Raw genomic sequence first — 18,910 nt, 5'->3', positions numbered from 1 at the left:
GGACTCCAAACTGTAAACACACCTTATATTCTGAAAGATGTCCAGATCAAAATATCTTTTCTAGCATTAATGATACCAAAAAAACAGCACAAAGTCAGTAATTGATTTACTGATTTTTCTTCCTCAATTTCCTTTAGTATCATTACTATGTAAAACTGGAGACAATTTCCTCATGACTCGTAGTTGATATAGCATCATTCGTGTTTTATTACAGGGCAAGAACATTAAAAATGAAGAAATTATAGAAAATAAGTGCGAAAACAAAAAAAATGATGGGGGCATGTCAGAAGGGTACAGGAACCAGACTGAAAGGCCAAACCTAGGACAATTTGAACACCAAAATAATTAATTATGCTAATCAATTGTAAACATTTGAAAAAATATGAATTTGAGTCCATACCAATAATAATTTGATTAATTAATAAATAAGGGTGAAGGTGAGGCTCCTGCTTACAGTAGAATGCCAAGACTGGTAAATGTGGAGGCAATGCTGGAGTTGGAAAATCATCATTTTGCAACTTCATGGTAAATTTCGGGGAGCAATTTTGATGAGGAGCAGGGTATTTGCATTACCTTAAAGTATCTACTCATACATTGCATATAGTTGCAAAGGAAGAAAAAAATAACTATACAGTGACTAAATCAAATTTAAGAAATCATAATTAACCAATGAAGGGCACGTGGACAATATGTGACTCCAGATGTGATACCCTGAGAAGGACACAATATCATCAATGCTGAGAATGCATAACTTCAATCTAATCATAAAGAAACATGAAGCAAACTTAAAATGAGAAGCATTTTATTTAAAAATAAAGTGTGTGTGGGGTACTGTATTCTTTAAAAGTGTCAATGTCATAGGGGTAAAAAGCTTTGATGTATATAACTTTTTCTCATGTAATTTTGAAAAAATTTATATGTGTGTGGGGTGTGTGTGTGTGTGTAATAAAGAGAAGCGGGAATGAGGGAGAGTGCATGAGCACAAACAGGAAAACACATGGGAAAAAATGTTATCAACAGATGAATTTGGGTAAAGCATATACTGGTGTTCTTTGTACTAATTTCAGTTTTGCAACTTTTTGTAAATTTGAAATTATTTCCAAATAAAAAAAATTTTTTCAAAGGTATATAATCTGTCTGAATGCATCTGATAGGAATGAACTAAACAAATATTATGTTCTTCAATTTACTGTACATAAAACAAAGCACTGGTTTCATAGAAGACTCCATAATCAAGAACAAATGGTTAATCACAGGTCTTTAAGGAATTGAAAACAAGTATGTATTTACTAGTCAGGTAATTACAAATCCACAACACTATAGGGCAATAAGAATGGATAGCGAGTGTAGGTGTACTGGAGGCACATGAATCTCCTAACAAGTTGCTTTGTGTAACAAATATGAAATGTAGTAGTACTCACAGGCCTTCTTCTTTAATGATCTCCAGGAGCACCATGTGTGTAGTTTTGGACTTTCTTTTCTCATCAACTACAAGATCAAAGAGTATATGTTTACTAAAGCCTTTGAGAATTACTATCTTCAGCATCAGCAAGTTTCTCTGAAATGCCATTTGCCTCACCTGAACAATGTCATCCTACTCTTTGAGCTCCCTAGTTTATCTCAGAACTTAATGATCCTCTTGTGTGACCATGTGCTAACCTCCTAACTGTAGATTCCTTGGATTTCATCTGTTATACATGAACCAGGAAGCATTTTAGCTTGATTCCTAATTTCCAAAGTAAAAGATGTCACAGGAGAAATTTATTTCTTATATTTCATAATGTTCTCATTTTTTTCAAAGCAATATATATATATTCTAATTTTTTATCTTATCACCTTACAAAGTAAGACAGAAAATAAAATTACTATCCTCCTTTTACAGAAAAGGCTACAGACATAGAAGCTGTAAAGAACACATATGGTTGGCAAGAAAACCAGGATTAAAGCTCAAGTCTCTTAAATTTTAGTCTTATGCTCTGTCTCCTAATCTAAAAAACAAAAGGTCTCAAAAAGATGAGAACTCTGCTTTGCCTGGCATTCTCACTGAACACAAAATTCACCTCAATTAACTTCAAATATCCTATTCACACTTGAAAAATAACTTGAGAACATAAAAATGTAGAAATTAACCAATTTCCTAAGAATTAAAATTGGTACTGGTATGGCTTATGGGATGGCAAATTTGTAAACCCCTGTAGAAGGCAATCTGGCAATAACTATCAAAATTACAAATATATCTATCCTTTGATCCAGTTATCCCACATCTGGAAATTTACCCCATAGAATTTATAGAAACAAAGAGGTATATGAACACATCTATTCTTATATCATTACAAAAAAGTGGGAATAACCCAAGAATCTACAACAGGGGAAAGGTAACCAGGTTATGGTGCATACACATCATAGAACACTCTACAGTAAGACAGGATGAAGAAGTTCCCAATGTGCTGATTTGGAAGGCATCTAAAACACACCATTAAGTGAAAAATGCAAGGTACAGAACAATGTGTAAAGCATGCTTTTTGGCATAAGGGAGAAAATTAACAATACGTGTTCTTATTTGTTTGTTATTACATAAAAAAAGCCTGCAAGGCTGTTCAAGAAATTAATAAAGATGTTACCTGCAGTGCAGAGGAGAGGGGGGTAGGGGCAGACTAGAGTGAGAGTTTTCACTGCACTGTACATCTTTTTATATATTTTGCTCTTTGAATCATATGAAATTATTACCTATCCCAAAACTGTAGAATTAACCAAAAAATAGTAGGCACAAAGGGTTGAATCTTTGAATTATATTCAAAACTAATCTTATTCACCTCTTCTTGTAAGTTCTCACAAAGGTTTATAATTCCAAGCTAAAAAAAACTGAGCAAAAAACAAGCAAGAATTATAGTGAGTTGCAGAGTCCTATAAAGCTGAAGGGCAAATGATGACTACACACCTAGATTAGCAATGACAGTGGGTATGTGGCTCCACTATGTTTCCCTCCCCACCCCCGAGAAAAACTACCTCACTCAAGAAATCTTTACTCTGTGCTTTAAAAAGGCCATATGGCGTATCAGAAAGAATTATAATAATTCAAAGTTATAATGCAAGCCCACTCAGGTTCTTTCAGATTAGAAAATGGCTAAGGCTATGACTCATTCATGAACCGCTCTCTACTAATTAGGAAACAACAATGATGACCATTATTTAAAGTCAGTGAAAATAGACAATAGTGGATCTCTAAAGAAACAGAATATTCTTATATTAATTCAGAACTTACTAGAAAAAATGTTTGCTTCTTGACACTAAATAAACTGAAATATGATTACTATAAAAGATAAATAAACACTCACCCTGAAGTCGAAGTCTAGCTGTATCCAACGGAAAAAACACTGTCATTGCTGTCACGCTTCCCTGAAAAGTTTGATAAGGGCTTTAGCCATTACATTATCACAACCTACCGAGCCACACTTTTATTTATTTTATTTTTTAAATCTTTAATCACATCTGCAAGAGCCACACTTTTAAATGAACAAAAGTTCATTATCAACAATAGTCTAATCACACTTTCAGTGAACAAATACATATGAAGGTACTTCAAAAAGTTCATGGAAAGACTCGTATTATCTTTTAATTCTATTTTTCCCTGAAATTTTTGAAGTACCCTTGTATAATATTTTAATCTATTGGGATTACTGTTGAAACTTCTACAGCTATATACTTAAACAGAAGTATTTAATCTTCCAGAAGAAATCTCTTCTGTATCTCTCTGATATTGAAAAAGAAAATGTAGTAGGTCCCAGCAAATGACAAACTTAGGGGTTTGCAACCTAGGGCACATGTCAAAGATAGCAGGTAAATGGATTTTTAACCTTTTACAAGTCAATTACAGCTACCATGCTTACTCCCTGATAACCCCTGAAACCAAAATATCCAGTAATTGAATAGATATATACTTCTTTTCTCTATGCTTAATCAATATATTCACCACAAAGTGAAAAGGTATGTAAGAGTCATATTGTTCTTTAAAATAGTTTTGTTTGCTTGTGTTTTAAATAAAATAGGAACAATCTTTTTGCTAAAAATTCTATAAATTCATCTAAGGTAACAATGACACAAATTATCAGGGGAAAAAAAAAAAAGGTAAACAACCAGTCTTTGCATTCAGAAGACCTTAGATAAAAATCATAAGCATGTATTTATGGATGAAATTACATGCATGAAACTTTCAGTTTGGTTTATGGTTCCCAACCCAGATGCAGGCCCACTGGTACATATCCTCAGGTATAAAGTCTAGTTTTAGGCTACTGTTCTAACAATGGTTACACACAGTATTTTAATCACAATAACAAGTGGAAACTATATCAACTTTAAAGACAAGTATGAAAATCTGCTAGGACTATTACTATTTAAATATGTCAGTCTGCTTGACAAGGGATGACACTGTATTATAACATTAGTATTCTTCAAAATTCAGAATAAATGTAACCTCCCCTTCTCATCAGGTTACAATTGGTTGTTCAGCCCCCTACATTCCCACAGAACTTGTATATGGCCCTCTCACAGCACTTATACGAGGGTACTACAAAAAGTTCATGGAAAAATAGATTTAAAAGATAATACAAATCTTTCCATGACCTTTTTGAAGTACCCCCGTATCACAGTGAAAATTATAGTAAAATCTAACTCTTCTGTTAATTTGTGAATATTCATTTTATGTCTTTGCACATCACAGATTCTCAATTAAATGTTTATTCAATTCACTCTTTCAGTTATTTCTGCCTTTATGATGACTCCAACATAAACCTTCTTTTCTAAGTAATGACTGGATGAGAATCAATGTCTCAAGAAACACTGGACCCACAAAGGTTTACAAATCCTACAGATCCATGCTTCCAGAATCCTTGCTCACCTTATAGGCATTTTCCAAGAAAAATGGGGACTGGAAAGCTAGAGAAAGCTATTAAGGTTGTGGTATTCATTTCCCACTGCACAGTGCTGCATGTCTATGCAGGGTTTTGCAGACTGGGCATCTCCAGGCAGAAAAGCATAACTTGGAAGCTACTTTTTCAACTAAACGGGCCACCTCCATCCCCTTTCTCTGCCAGCTTTAAACAGATACCTGAAGCTTCCTAGAAGCCCCTGCCCTACCTACCTTGAAATCTTAAAGTAAAACACCACGATAAAGAGGTCAGCCCAAAGAGCTCATTGGCCTACCTCCTCAAGAACTGGCATACGGAAATTCAAATCAATAAAGCAAAATAATGGTTTTAAAAATTTATTAGTACTGGAAAGACTGGATCAAGAGGGTCAACTGAAAATTTCCTCTCCATTCCAATCACTAATAATAAGAGAAAATATTTATATATAAAGGCATTACAAAGAAAATAAAAAGCGGTCTAACTGGCAGACAAAAAATAAATAAATAAATAGAAGAGTGAGGCTGTTCTGAAAGAAGGAACCACAGATCAAAATGTGCAAAAGTGTGATAGGCAGAATGTGTCCTCATCCTAATTCCCAGTACGTGTGAACATGTTATACTACATAGCAGGTTATTAATCAGCTGACCTTAAATAGGGAGATTATTTTGGATTATACAAGTGGGCCCAATGTAATCGAAGAGTCCTTAAAAGTAGAAGTGGGAGACAGAAGAGTAGGTGGGAGTGATGCAGCGTGAGAAGTACTCAACCCACCATTGCTGGCCAGGGTAAGAGGCCACTAATGAAGGAATGTGGTGGCCTCTAGAAGCTGGAGAAGGCAAGGAGATGGATTCTCCCCTAGAGCCTACCAAAAGGAAAACAGCTCTGCTGACATCTTGATTTTAGTTCAGTGAGACCTGCCTCAGTCTGACTTACAGACCTACAGATAATAAATTTGTGTTGTTTTAAGCTACTAAGTCTGTGGTCATTTCTTATAGCAGCAATGGAAAACTAACATAATAGGATTACCACTGTTATGTAATAGGTGTGGGGATGTTGGTCAGACCTTACTCCATCTTCATGGCCTTTGAAGCTTTTGTCCTAATATTTACTATCTTTTCCTGCACAGGTTACTTAGCAACCAAAAGCAAAGTAAGGAACAGAATCCTATATTTGTGTAAGATACAGGGAGTGACACAAGCAATCTCTAGGATAAACAACAGATGGCTGCAAGGCACCTGGAATCCCCCATTTCAACAGATTTTCTCTTTGGTATAGTTCCACCTTTGTCGTTAAGTCAGTCCATCATAAGTCTTAATTCCCCCTCTAGGTGTTGTGCGATGCAGCTGCAAATATCTAGATTATCACTTGCCCAATCCCTCCCATATGTAAGTTACCCATCAACAAACTCCTGGTAATACTTTATGGAGTTGCTTGCTTCATTTTTTGGTCTCAGAGTTCCTTTGCAGTTAGGCAGCCATTTTACTTTAGCTCCACCTTAGCACAGTGGGGACAAACACTGGGAAGAAGAAGGAAGCCTTCGGATGACTTTCAGGTGACAATCTGAGTATCACAACAACAGTAGCCAGGCAGTTCCAGTTCCAGGTAGTAGTAACTGAATATGGGAAGCCAGACTTGCTTAAGGTGACTTGCAACACTCAGTCGGAACAGGAAACTCCATACCCAGAAAGTTAACCACTGTCATAGTTTACCAGATGCCCATCCCACCTTTTCGCCATAATCTCTGGAGGTGAGCAGCAGTAAACAGATGGGCAGAGGGAAGAGGAGAGCTGTGGAGAGGGGAGGATACTAAAAGAATACCAGTTTTACCCTACTAAAGGAGAGGATATACACACAAATGGATTTGTTCTAGGCATTGTTAGAAAACATAAGTGTATGGGCTGGCTGGTTAGCTAAGATGGTTAGAGCATGGTGTTGTAAAACCAAAGTAAAGGGTTCGGATCCCTGTACAGGCCAGCAGCCAAAACAAAAACAAACAAAAAAAACCAAAGAAACAAACAATAAAAAAGAAAACATAAGTAAAAGTAAGGGTTAAAAATTTAAGGTTGAAACGTGGGCCTCCATTTCCAGGAACATGGTGACCCAGATAACCTGCTACAAAATACCTACATATGTTGAATAAAATATAACACACAACCTTTAAATGCTTAGTTGAGCTCACAAGAAAGTAAGAGAACGGAAAGAAGAATAGAAACCCTCAGGGTTAAGCATTCTCTTCTATTCTGGTTGCCTAAGAATTTTTTGCCAATCTAAGAAATCAAGGGGCTTTTTTCTTTTTAATTCAGGTGGAATTCACAATATAGAATTAACCATTTTAAAGTACACCATTCAGTGATTTAGTATATTCACAATGTTGTGCAACCACCACCTCTATCATGTATCAAAATGTATTCATCACCCTAAAAGAAAACCCCATACCCATTAAGCAAGGACTCCCCAGTTTTCCCTTCACTCAGCCCTTGGCAACCACGAATCTGCTTTTTGTCTATATGGATGCATCTATTCTGAATATTTCATATAAAGGTTTCTTTTCACTTAGCATAATATTTTCAGGATTTATTTACCTTGTAGCATGTATCAATTCTTCATTCCTTTTTATGGCTGAGTAATATTCCATTGTATATATATATACCAAATTTTGTTATCCATTCGAAATGTTTTGGAATGAGATAAAGGTGGTGGTTGTACAGCATTGTGAGTGTACCAAATACCACTGAACTGAATGCTTTAAAATGATTAATTTTATGTTAGGCAAATCACATCTCCATTAAAAAATTTTTAATTCTCACAACAACCAGATAAAGTAGGTACTATTATTCTCTCCATTTTACAGATGAGGAAGCAGAAACCAAGAGGTTCAGCAATTTTTCCAACATTATACAGTTTGTAATTGGCAGAATCAGTATTTGAACATAGATGCAGCCTGGCTCCAGAGTTCATGCTCTTGAAATTAAAACCACTATTCAAATTAAAACTTCAAAAAAAAAAAAAATTACTTTTAAAAGTAAAAACTAGTTAAAAAAAAAAAAAGTACTAATATAGAACCTACTTTATGTGTCAAATACTTTTTTCATGGATTAGCATAAAAAAACAGCATACAGGCTGGCATAGAAAAAGCCCTGAACTTGTTCATGAATTTATGCCCCTACAAATAAACTTAAAACCTACAAGAAAATGTATTCCAAATGCTAAAGGTAAATCTGGAACATAGCTATTCTGTACATCAGGGACTTGCTATATTTGTTACCTAGTCAAGCAAACATAAAGATGAATGTTTTTATAAGCAGCTGTAATCTGACACAAATATTTATTATATACGTGAGTCTTAGGCCAAGCTGTATAAGCACATGCTTTTTCAGAATTTGAATTAAATTCCTCTTAACATGAATACTCCATGTTTTCTGAGGACTGTCTGTTCATTTATATAAAATTAGAAAGAACAAAATATCGATAACTACAATGTACAATACTGTTGTGCCAGAGAGGCATAAAATAAATCCATTATTTTGAGTCCCACAGAATTCTAACCATCTCAGTGGGAGTTCTATTGCTGACAACAAGTACAATTTAAAAGAATCTATTTCCAGAGAAACATCCTTCTTTTTATATCACCAAAAGCATTTTTAGTTACATTCTACCACCTCTATGGCATTTAACCAGAAAGTGTTGGGAAAACAAGCTAATGCCTACACTGCCCTAGCACTGGGAGCAGTGCAGCCCCTTCATCTGAGAAATGAGGATATGGGGGGCAGTGCACTTGAGAGATCTGCCCAAAGCCAGAGTGGCAGAGGGTACAAGCAAGATCTGACTCCCAGTCCTACTGTTCTTTGTTCTACCTTAGTTCTCAACCTTTCCTCAGCCAAGACACACATGGCTTTTAACTTGACTCTTCTACTTATAAAAGTGAACTCAATAAAGTTAGAACACGGTGCTGATAACACTGAGGTCATGGGTTTGGATGCCCATAACAGCTAGCCACCCTCCTCCCCCAAAAAAGTGTACACGATAAATACACACACAAATACACACCGTATCAATAGTGATTAGATGGGAGAGAGGGAGGGAAATAGAAGTGGCTTCAGTCTCATGTTATGCATCTCTATATAATTTTTTAATAAGCACGTGTTAGTTTTAGTTTTGAAGTGGGGGAAAAGGGCAAGTATTTTTTAAAAGACAACAGAACACAAGAGAATAATGCTGCCTAGCAATTCTCAAAGCATAGTCTAGAGATCCCTGAAAGTCCCCAAACCCTTTCCGGGGGTCTGCAGGAGCAAAACTATTTTCATAAGAATTATTATGAAATAACAAGACACTATTCACCTTTTCCACTCTCATTCTCTCACAATGTGTAGTGAAATTTCCCAGAGGCTATATGAACGTGTGATACTGCAACAGACTCAATGCAGAAGCAGATGAAAGGATCCAGCTACCTTCTCATAAGCCAAACATTACAGGTTTGCAGAAATATAAAACAATGACACTCTTCCTCACTGTTTTTTGGAAAATACAGTTTTAAAAAATATGTTATGTTAACATGTAATGGGTTTAATATTTTTAATGAATTAATAAATGTCTCAATGACTTCTCTGTTTTAATTTCTACTGCAATAAATACTCATAATTATAACCACATAAGCAAAACCTCTTTGGGGGTCTGTGATAATTTTTAAGAATGTAAAGGAGTCCTATGACCAAATAGTTTGAAAAGATATCATTAAATATAGAAAACCAATTAACGAACTTTATTATTATTTAGCCATCACTTCTTTTTTTTTTTTTTTTTTTTTTTTTTTTTTTAAAAGATGACCGGTAAGGGGATCTTAACCCTTGACTTGGTGTCAGCACCACGCTCAGCCAATGAGCGAACCGGCCATCCGTATATGGGATCCGAACCCGGGGCCTTGGTGTTATCAGCACCGCACTCTCCCGAGTGAGCCACGGGCCGGCCCTAGCCATCACTTCTAATACTCCTTTCAGCTGATCTTAACATACTGGGGTGACATAAAACAGCAATTGACAATATCCTACTCCCTCTGGGCTGGTCACTGTCCTCTCCAGGAAAATTCATTAGGAAAATACCTCTAGTCAGAATAAACATAGCCTGTAATTTATACCTTAGAGACAATCATTTATTAGAGATTTTTGATTTTTGTTTTGTTTTGTTTTGTTTTGTTTATGACAGGGTGTGATACCATGATATAAAAAGTATATATTTGATCTTCATCCCATGTTCCTAGCACACAGCTCCTTATAAAACCCTTGTAATTTCCTGAGTGATACGGTTATAGGACCATCTTTTGTTATAATACTAGTTCTTAGTCCCTGGTTCCTGACACAAGAGCATCTAAAACCCTCGAAATCTCCAGAGTGATGAGTGTCTTTTTGTATACTAATAAGATTGATAGGTGGCCCCTGGGTAGCTTCAGGATGGGGGCTGGTCACCAAAAAGATCAAGGCATGATTAGAGGGTTGGAACTTTCAGCCCCATTCCCCAACCTCCAGGAGGGAAGAGGGGCTGAAAATTGAGTTGATCAATCAATCAATTGCTTCTACATAATGAAGCCTCCACAAAAACCCTAAACAAAAGTGTTTGGAGAACTTTGGATTGATAAACACATCCATGTGCACTCATGACCTTCTAGATCGTGCCCTATGTGCCTCTTTATCTGGCTGTCTATTTGTATCCTTTATAATAAACCAGTAAATGTAAATAAAGTACTTTCCTGTGGTCCCTAAGTCATTCTAGCAAATTATCAAACACAAGGAGGCGGTTGTGGGAATTCCCGATTTATAGCTGGTTGGGCAGAAGTATGGGAGGCCCAAAACTTGCAATTGGTACCTAAAGTGGGAGCAGTCTTGTGAGACGAAGCCCTTAACTTGTGAGATCTGAAGTTAACTTTGGGTAGATAGTGTCAGAATTGACTCGAACAATTACAGCAGTACAGGGAATCTAGGTAGCTCTTAAAGAACATTTATTTATAAAATGCTGAAAGGCAAAGCAAGTCCAAGACTAGAAGTGAGCTGAACGTTCTGGAAATTCAAAGGCTAGTATGGCTAGAGTACAGAGAGCAAAATGAAAGGCTCTAGGGGTAAGGAAGGGTGAAGTCAAAAGCTTTTTTTGCTAGCTATATTAAGGGCCATTTTGGTGATCAATTGGACAGATATTGGGAGAGGAAGAGAAACTTCAAGGGTGACTCCCAAGTTTCTGACTAACGAACCAGGGTGATAGTACTGTCATTAACTGAGATGTCATTAACAGTGGAGGGGGAGCAAATCTGAAGCAAGAGATATTGAATCTGGCTTTGAAGTAGCTGAATTTTAAGTGCCTCAAAGACTTCTACACTTGAAGAGGTCCAGCATGTGTCCAGACACCAGTCTGGAGTTTTGGAGATTCTGGGATAGAAATGAATATCTGGAAATCACTGGAATATGGCATATTTACTCACCTTTAAGACAACATTTTATCATGACTCAATATATTTTTGTTTATTTGATAGGTGTGGAATCATTATTTTAACAGTATGTGATTTTTTTTTTCATAATCAAATTTTTACTCATTCAACAGTTACTGAGAGGGCCGGCCCGTGCCTCACTCGGGGGAGCGTGGTGCTGACAACACCAAGTTAAGGGTTAAGATCCCCTTATCAGTCATCTTAAAAAAAAAAAAAAAACTAGTTACTGAAAACATACTACATACCAGTATATTTTGAGTTTATATTTTCTATTTCATTAATTTCTTCTCTTCCCTTTATTGCTTTCCATTTCCATTCTTTGGATTTATTTTGATGCTCCTATCTAACTACTTGAGATAGATGTTTAGCTTACTTATTTTAAGCCTTTCTTCTTTTCCAAAGTTGACTTAAAGGCTATTCATTCCCCTCTAGATATTTAGGCTGTATTCCTCAAGTTTTTCTTTTCAATTCAGTGGTTTTTAGTATATTCACAAAGTTGTACAGCTATGACCAGTATCTAATTCCAGAACATTTTTATCACCCCAAAAGGAAATCCATGCCCATTAGCAGTCACTCTCCATTTTCTCCTCCCCCACACCCTGGCAACCACTATCATAGGTTCTTTCAAAGTTCATCCACATTGTAGAACATATCAGGACTTTATTTCATTTTAAGCTTGAAAAATATTCTATTGAATGTATATACCATATTTTGTTTATCCATTTATAAGATGATGAACATTTGGGTTGTTTCCACTTTTTGGCAATTTTGACTAAAGCTGCTACGAACATTCATGTACAAGTTTTTGTATGAATATACATTTTCAATTCTCTTACGTATGTATATACTTAGGAGTAGAAATGCTGGGTCATATGGTAACTCTATGTTTAATATTTTGAGGAACCACCAAGCTGTTTTCTGCAGCAGCTACACCATTTTATATTCCCATCAGCAAAATATGAGAGTTCTAATTTCTCCACAGCCTCACAACACTTGTTATTATTTTTCCATCTTTTTTTGGCAGCTGGCCAGTATGAGGATCCGAGCCCTTGAGTCTGGTGTTACAACAATGCGCTCTAACCAACTGAGCTAACCGGCCAACCTCTATCTTTTTGATTACAGCCATCCTAGTGGGTGTGATGTGGTACCTTACAGTGGTTTGGATTTGTATTTCCCTGATGACCAGTGCTGCTGAGCATCTTTTCATGTATTAATTGGCCACTTGTACGAAGGTACTTTGAAAAGTTTGTGGAAAAACAGAATCGAAAAATAATGCAAATTTTTCCATGAACTTTCTGAAATACTCTTATATATCTTCATTGCAGCAATGTCTATCTGAATCTTTGCACATTTTTTAATTGGGCTATTTGCCTTTCTATTCTTGAGTTGAAAGCATTCTTTATATATTCCGGATACTAGATCATTATCAGACATGTGATTTGGAAATATTTTCTATTCTGTTATCACTTTTTTGATAGTATCTTTGAAGCACAAAAGTCTTAAATTTGAATGAAATCCAATTTATATACATTTTTCTTTTATTGCTTGTGCTTTTGGTGTTATACCTAAGAAACCACTGCTATGAAGATTTATGCCTGTGTTTCACCTAAGAGTTCTGTAGTTTTAGCTCTTAAATTTAGGTGTGGATCACTTTGAGTTAATTTTTATATATGGTGTGAGGTAGGTGCAAATGTCAACTTACTTCTTTTGCATATGGATATCCCATTGTCCTTGTACCCTTTACTGAAAAGACTATTCTTTCCCCATTGATATGTCTTGGCATTCTTGCCAAAAACCAAGTGAACACAAATTTGAGGGTTTATTTTTTGGACTCTCAGTTTTATTCCACTGATCTATCTATCTTATCTACCCTTAGGCCAGTACCAGTCTCTCTTGATTACTGTAGTCTTGTAGTAAGTTTTGAAACTGGAAAGTATGAGTCCTCCAACTTTGTTCTTCTCTTTCAAGGTTGTTTTGGCATTGGCATATGAATTTCAGTATCAGTTTGTAAATTTCTAAAAAAAAAGCAAGCTGGAATTTTGATGGGGATTACACTGAATCTATAGATCCATTGGAGGACTACTGCCATCTTAACAATATTGTCTTCCAATCCATGAACATGGGATGTCTTTCCATTTATTCAGATCTTCTTTAATTTCTTTCAGTGATAATTTATAGTTTTCAGTGTACCCACAAGTTTTTGTTTTGTTTTTTCTAAAACCAAACCTTTATTCTCTAGTTTGAAAAGGAGGGTAAATGGTAGTTCTATTTAGTTCTAGAGAAGGCTCAATAGGTAGAAATTATAGGAAAGCAGAATTCATTCATTGTAAGGAAGAATTTCTAACAATCAGAAGCATTCTACAATAGAACCAGGGCCTCAGGATGTTGGGAACCTAAGTGCTCAAGCAGAAACTGGCATCCATATGGCAGAAATATTGAAAAGGAAACTCACCCAATACTTTCCCTTTAGTTGTCCTTCCATCATTATAGGAGCAGTCCTTTCCAAGACGTATTGAGCATTGGAAGGAGTAAAGGAGGGATTGGAATGTATGGACAAAAGCCTGGATACTGGGCTGTTGACAGCCAGGGGAAGCTCAAAGTGCAAGCAGGGGCAGTCTAAAGCAAGATAGACCAAGGACGAAACACCTTGAGGGCTGGATCTTTGGAGAGAAGAGAATGGAATCCCTAACAGTAAATGGGGCTTTCCAAGTCTGGGTGCCTGTGCAGGGGGCAGGAGGGAGGAGAAGGGAGCAGGGAGGAGGTAAGAGCAGCTTGGCTTCACCTCTGGATGCTGGAAAAGGCCCAAGTGCTAACAAGGACAGCAGGTTCTCCTAGGTGTATCCAACTGGTCCACTCTTCTTCCCCAAGTGTTCATTTACTGAGGTCAATACCACACCTACTTCCAATAAAGATCTGAGGTAACTCATAGTAAAAGACATGGACATTAAGGCATTAACACCAGAGGATGGACTGGTGGCTTCTCTAGCTGTAGGGCTCTCAGGGGTACATGGAGCTGCTATTGCTACTTTTCCGGGGCACAGAACAATCAGAATGGAACCTTAGCAAACACCAGCTGGAGCGAGGTCCTTGCACTCTGAAGTGGGTTTCCTGGCCACAGGATTACCTTCCATGCTAACAGGTCCCAGTTCACTTCCTGCTCTTCCATCCCTTCTGGGATTCCCATCCCCTACACCAGCACCAAGACAGGCACCTGCAGCCCACACCATGCTCCTGCAGACCAACAAGTTTTAATATGTACTATCTATGCTCTCGCTCAGTTCTAAATTTTCTTATTTCTATTATGATTTCTTATCTAACCCACAGAATAAATGGTTATTAGTACAAAATGGGAAATAATTCAGAAATGTATTTCTTAGTTTCCATACATATAAGTTTGTTCTTTGTTGAAGATATTTTTTTGTTACTAATCGCTAGCTTGACTGCACTGTGGTCCAAGAATTCATTCTGTACTACTTCAAAACTTTTTCAAGTTTAAGATTTGCTGTACAGCCCACAAATGGTCAGTTTTTAGAGCTGCTCCATGTTTGGCTTCAAAAGAACCTGTATCCTTCAGTAGTTGGATACAGTGTTCTGCTTATGTCCTTTAGGTCAAGTTTGTTAAATGCATTATTCAATCCCCTGTATTTTTGTGGTGCCCCACCCCCCACATTGTTCTATCAATTACTGAAAGAGATACATTAAAATCTTTCACTTTGATGACAGGTTGGTATATTTCTCCTTAAAGTTTTGTTACTTTTTGCTTTAAACATTTTGAGACTATGTTATTAGATGAACACACTTTTTAAACTGCTTCATTTCCCTAATGTACTGAGCCTTTTTTCTGTATGATGTCATCTTCCTTTTTCTGCAATAATGACATTAATATTAAAATCTTAGTTTTATCAGTATTCTTTTGGTTAGTATTTGGCTAGTATATCTTTTCTCACATTTTTACCTTCAAACTTTCTGTATCCTTATCTTTTAGATATGTCTTTTATAAACAACAACCCCCTTTAAAAAACAAGTCTAATGCAGTTTTTTTTTTTTTTTTTTTTTTTGAGATGACCGGTGAGGGGAGGGGATCTTAACCCTTGGCTTGGTGTTCTCAGCACCACACTCTCCTGAGTGAGCCATGGGCCAGTCCTAATGCAGTCTCTTTTAACTGAAGCACTTGGTTCATTAACATTTATTTGGATTTACAGCTGTCATTTTATTTTGTGCTATTTGTCATACACAGTCTGTGTTTCCTTTTCTGCTCTCTCATTCTTTCTTATTTGACTACAGTTTTTTTCTAATTAATATTTTACCTCTGGTGTGCATATATACATATATATATATAGCTTATATTCTTTTTACTAATTAGTTTTTTTTACCTTTGATATATACACAGTATCTATTCTTTTACAGGTTATATAGTGATTACAACATACATTCCTAACTTACCAATTCTAAAATATATTCAATATGTTTGCCTTCATCCCAAACAATACAATTTAATTCCATTCACTCCTGCCCAACTTTGTGCTACTGTTGTCATATATTTCAATTCTAACTTCCTTTATTTCTTTTTAACGTTCACAAGACAGTATTATTTTATAGTTAATGTTTAATCTAGATTTAGCCATATACGGTATCTACCACTATCTCTACTCTTCATTTCTTCTACCATGTCATACCTTCCAGCTAGGATTACTCTACTTCTGCATGAAGAACTATCTTTAGAATTTCTTCTAGTGAGGATCTTGCTAGCGGAAAACAGTTTTTGATGGTCTGATAATGCCTCTATTTCACTTATGTTTTAAAGATTATCACTGGATGTAGCATTCCAGATAGAAAGTTATTTTCTCTCAGCAAAATGAAAACAACATTCCACGGTGGTCTGACCACAATCACTGCATTTGAGAATTAGATGCCAGTTTCTTTTAGTTCATTAATTCTATCTTCAGCTGTTTCTAATATGTTGATAAATCTGTGTTGACTGTGAGTCCATCACTATCTTCAGCTGTTTCTAATGTTGCTAAATGTGTGTTTGAATGTGAACTTATCACTCAGATTCAACAATTATCAAATTCACAGCTATGCATTAAATATTTTAGTTTTAAATTTTTATTTGATCAAAGCAAATTATGCACAGTTAAAAAAGTTGGATAGTATAAATGAAAAAATTTAGTAATTCTTGACCCAACCCTCTGTGTTTTACCCAATCTTCCTCCATGGAGGTAATTATTTTAAGTTCTTTTAGTTGTTTACTTTGGAATTTACACCTCTCCATATAATTAAATATACTAATATGTTTTGATTCATCAATTTTAGATATTATTTATATTCTATTACAGGGAATGAGAATTTAGCTGTCCTATACCACATTCCCTCTGTTTCCTCTGCTCATCTTTCTAACACCTGTGATTTTTGCTTAAGTCAATATTCAGTGTTCCCATGATTACCATGCATTAATTTTTAAATTTCAGTTATTTTATTTTTCATTTCTACATATTCTATTTGATTAATTTTCAAATCTGCTTGCCCAATCTTAGTTTCTTGCAAATATTTGCTAGCCTTTCTTATATATATAAAATAACTTTTTACGATTTTGACCGAAATTTCCATTTTCTGATTCCATCCAGGACTGCTGCTGCTGACTACTGTTCTTGTTCACAATACCTTGCTTCTCTGTGAGTTTAGTTACTTTGCAATGAGCTGCTCATTTCCCTTAGAATTTTACTTGTGGAATCCTATTAGCCCTCATGAAGATGAGTGCTTCTGCAAAGAATCGTGTTGCTTTCTGCTAGGCACTTTGGAGCTCCACCAGCCTAGAACCACTCTAAGTTAAATTATATTACCTTTAGGTTTCAAATGATGCATGTGATGAGAATATGGGCTGCAATCTAAGGGAAGGCTTGTGGTTTCAAAACCTCCGTGGTGATTTCCCCCACTCACTGAGTCAAGACTGGAGAAAATGAATTTTCTTGAGGGAGGAGCAAAATTATTTCCCATTCACCTTTATAGCATATTCCTTTGGGATTCTCCCCTTGGATGGACTGGTCACTAGCTGATACACATAGGAAAATGCTTTATATTCTGAAACAAATACACCAAAATAACCTAAAAAACTCCAGGATATGAAACTCTATGATATCAGTTACATAAAAAATCTATTTGTAAATGTTTATTTGCATATAAACACAAAAAACAGAGAATAAAAGATACAACCACATTTTGACACTGTATCTTAGAAGTTTTAACCCAAACTTCTTTGCATATCATATCCTTTACTTATCTCCCACTGTTTACACCAACTATATTGAACTACTTGAAGTTCCCTGAATGCTGATTCACACATTAGGGCCACAGGCAGCCACTGCCACTGCCTCAGACACTGCTTCTGCATGGGTGGTCTGCCACAGCACTGCCACTGCAAGATTGACTTGCTGCCACAGCAGCATCCACAGCCACCATGAAGGCTGCCTGACAACCATTCAGCTGCACTGACATGAGAAGAGTCACCAGTGGAGCCTGGGGAAAGAGGTGAGCAAGCACAGACCCACAACCCAATTACCCAACCCACAGGGGGAATTATGCCACCATACACTGTAGCATATGAGGGGATGGGAGGTATGTGTGCAGCCCATGCAACTGCCTTGATCTGGGGAGAGACACATTTGGAACCCACAAAGAGTGCAGAAACCCAAGATACCCAAAAAGAGTGAGAAAGAAAGCTCCCAATCACCACCAACCCATCCCCCAACTGGAGGAATCAAGGACCCAGGAGGGGTCTCTACCTCTAGGAAAGAGGAAAGAGAAACCCTTCCCAGGGTCAACATTCAAAGTGAGGAGCTCCACTCCAGTACATCCATCAGGGTCACAGGATGCTAGCCAGGGTGCCAACAAGCCTGCCCAGGGACACCCACCACAGCCAGGGACACCCACCACAGCCAAAGAGCAATAGGGCACCCAGGCACTTCTCCCAAGAACTTGAGAGCTCACCCACGTCCTTGATGAACCAACTCAGAGTCACTAACCTCAGCAAGGAATCACTAAGTGACCCAGTGCCTAGGCCATGGAGGCATCACATGCAACTCCAACACTGAATATGGCCAAAGTACTCTCACAGAGACTACACTACTGCATCTACCCAGAACCAATACTAAAACACCCTACTTGGTCAATATAAAACACATCTACAGGAAGAAGTCTCTCTCCTTAAAGTACACTCTAGAGTAACAGAAGAAGCAACTGCTCTACCTGATGACCAGATGTCAATGTAGAGATACTAGAAATATTAAAAAAATGAGAAAATATGACACCACCAAAAGAATACAGTAATTCTCAAATACAAGACTCCATAGACCAGGAAACCCTTGAAATGGCTGAAAAGCTATTCTGAGCAACAATCTTAAGAGAACTCAATGAGATATGAGAACTCAGTTAGACAACACAATGAAATGAGAAAAAATATCCAGGATATGAAGGAGGAAATTTACAAAGAGATTAGTACCTTAAAAAAGAATGTAGCAGAACTCCTGGAACTGAAGAATTC

The 18,910-nt window shown here is 36.7% G+C and overlaps 1 protein-coding gene across 3 annotated transcripts in view; it reads right to left on the bottom strand.

Moving 5' to 3' along the window:
* SLC25A17 (solute carrier family 25 member 17) overlaps positions 1 to 18,910 on the bottom strand; it is a 141,812-nt gene that overhangs the window by 114,358 nt on the left and 8,544 nt on the right. For all 3 annotated transcript variants that reach the window (XM_063075741.1, XM_063075742.1, XM_063075739.1), the window contains exons 2-3: positions 3,336 to 3,396; positions 1,422 to 1,488 (exon numbers count right to left, since the gene is read on the bottom strand). In XM_063075741.1, the coding sequence (XP_062931811.1) occupies positions 1,422 to 1,488; positions 3,336 to 3,396 (128 nt within the window). The remainder of the gene's footprint in view (positions 1 to 1,421; positions 1,489 to 3,335; positions 3,397 to 18,910) is intronic.

This window comes from Cynocephalus volans, chromosome 12 (assembly GCF_027409185.1).
Source record: "Cynocephalus volans isolate mCynVol1 chromosome 12, mCynVol1.pri, whole genome shotgun sequence".
In the NCBI taxonomy this organism is placed as follows: Eukaryota; Metazoa; Chordata; class Mammalia; order Dermoptera; family Cynocephalidae; genus Cynocephalus; species Cynocephalus volans.
The sequence above is the reverse complement of the archived record's forward strand: the minus strand, read 5'-3'. Positions and strand labels throughout refer to the sequence as shown.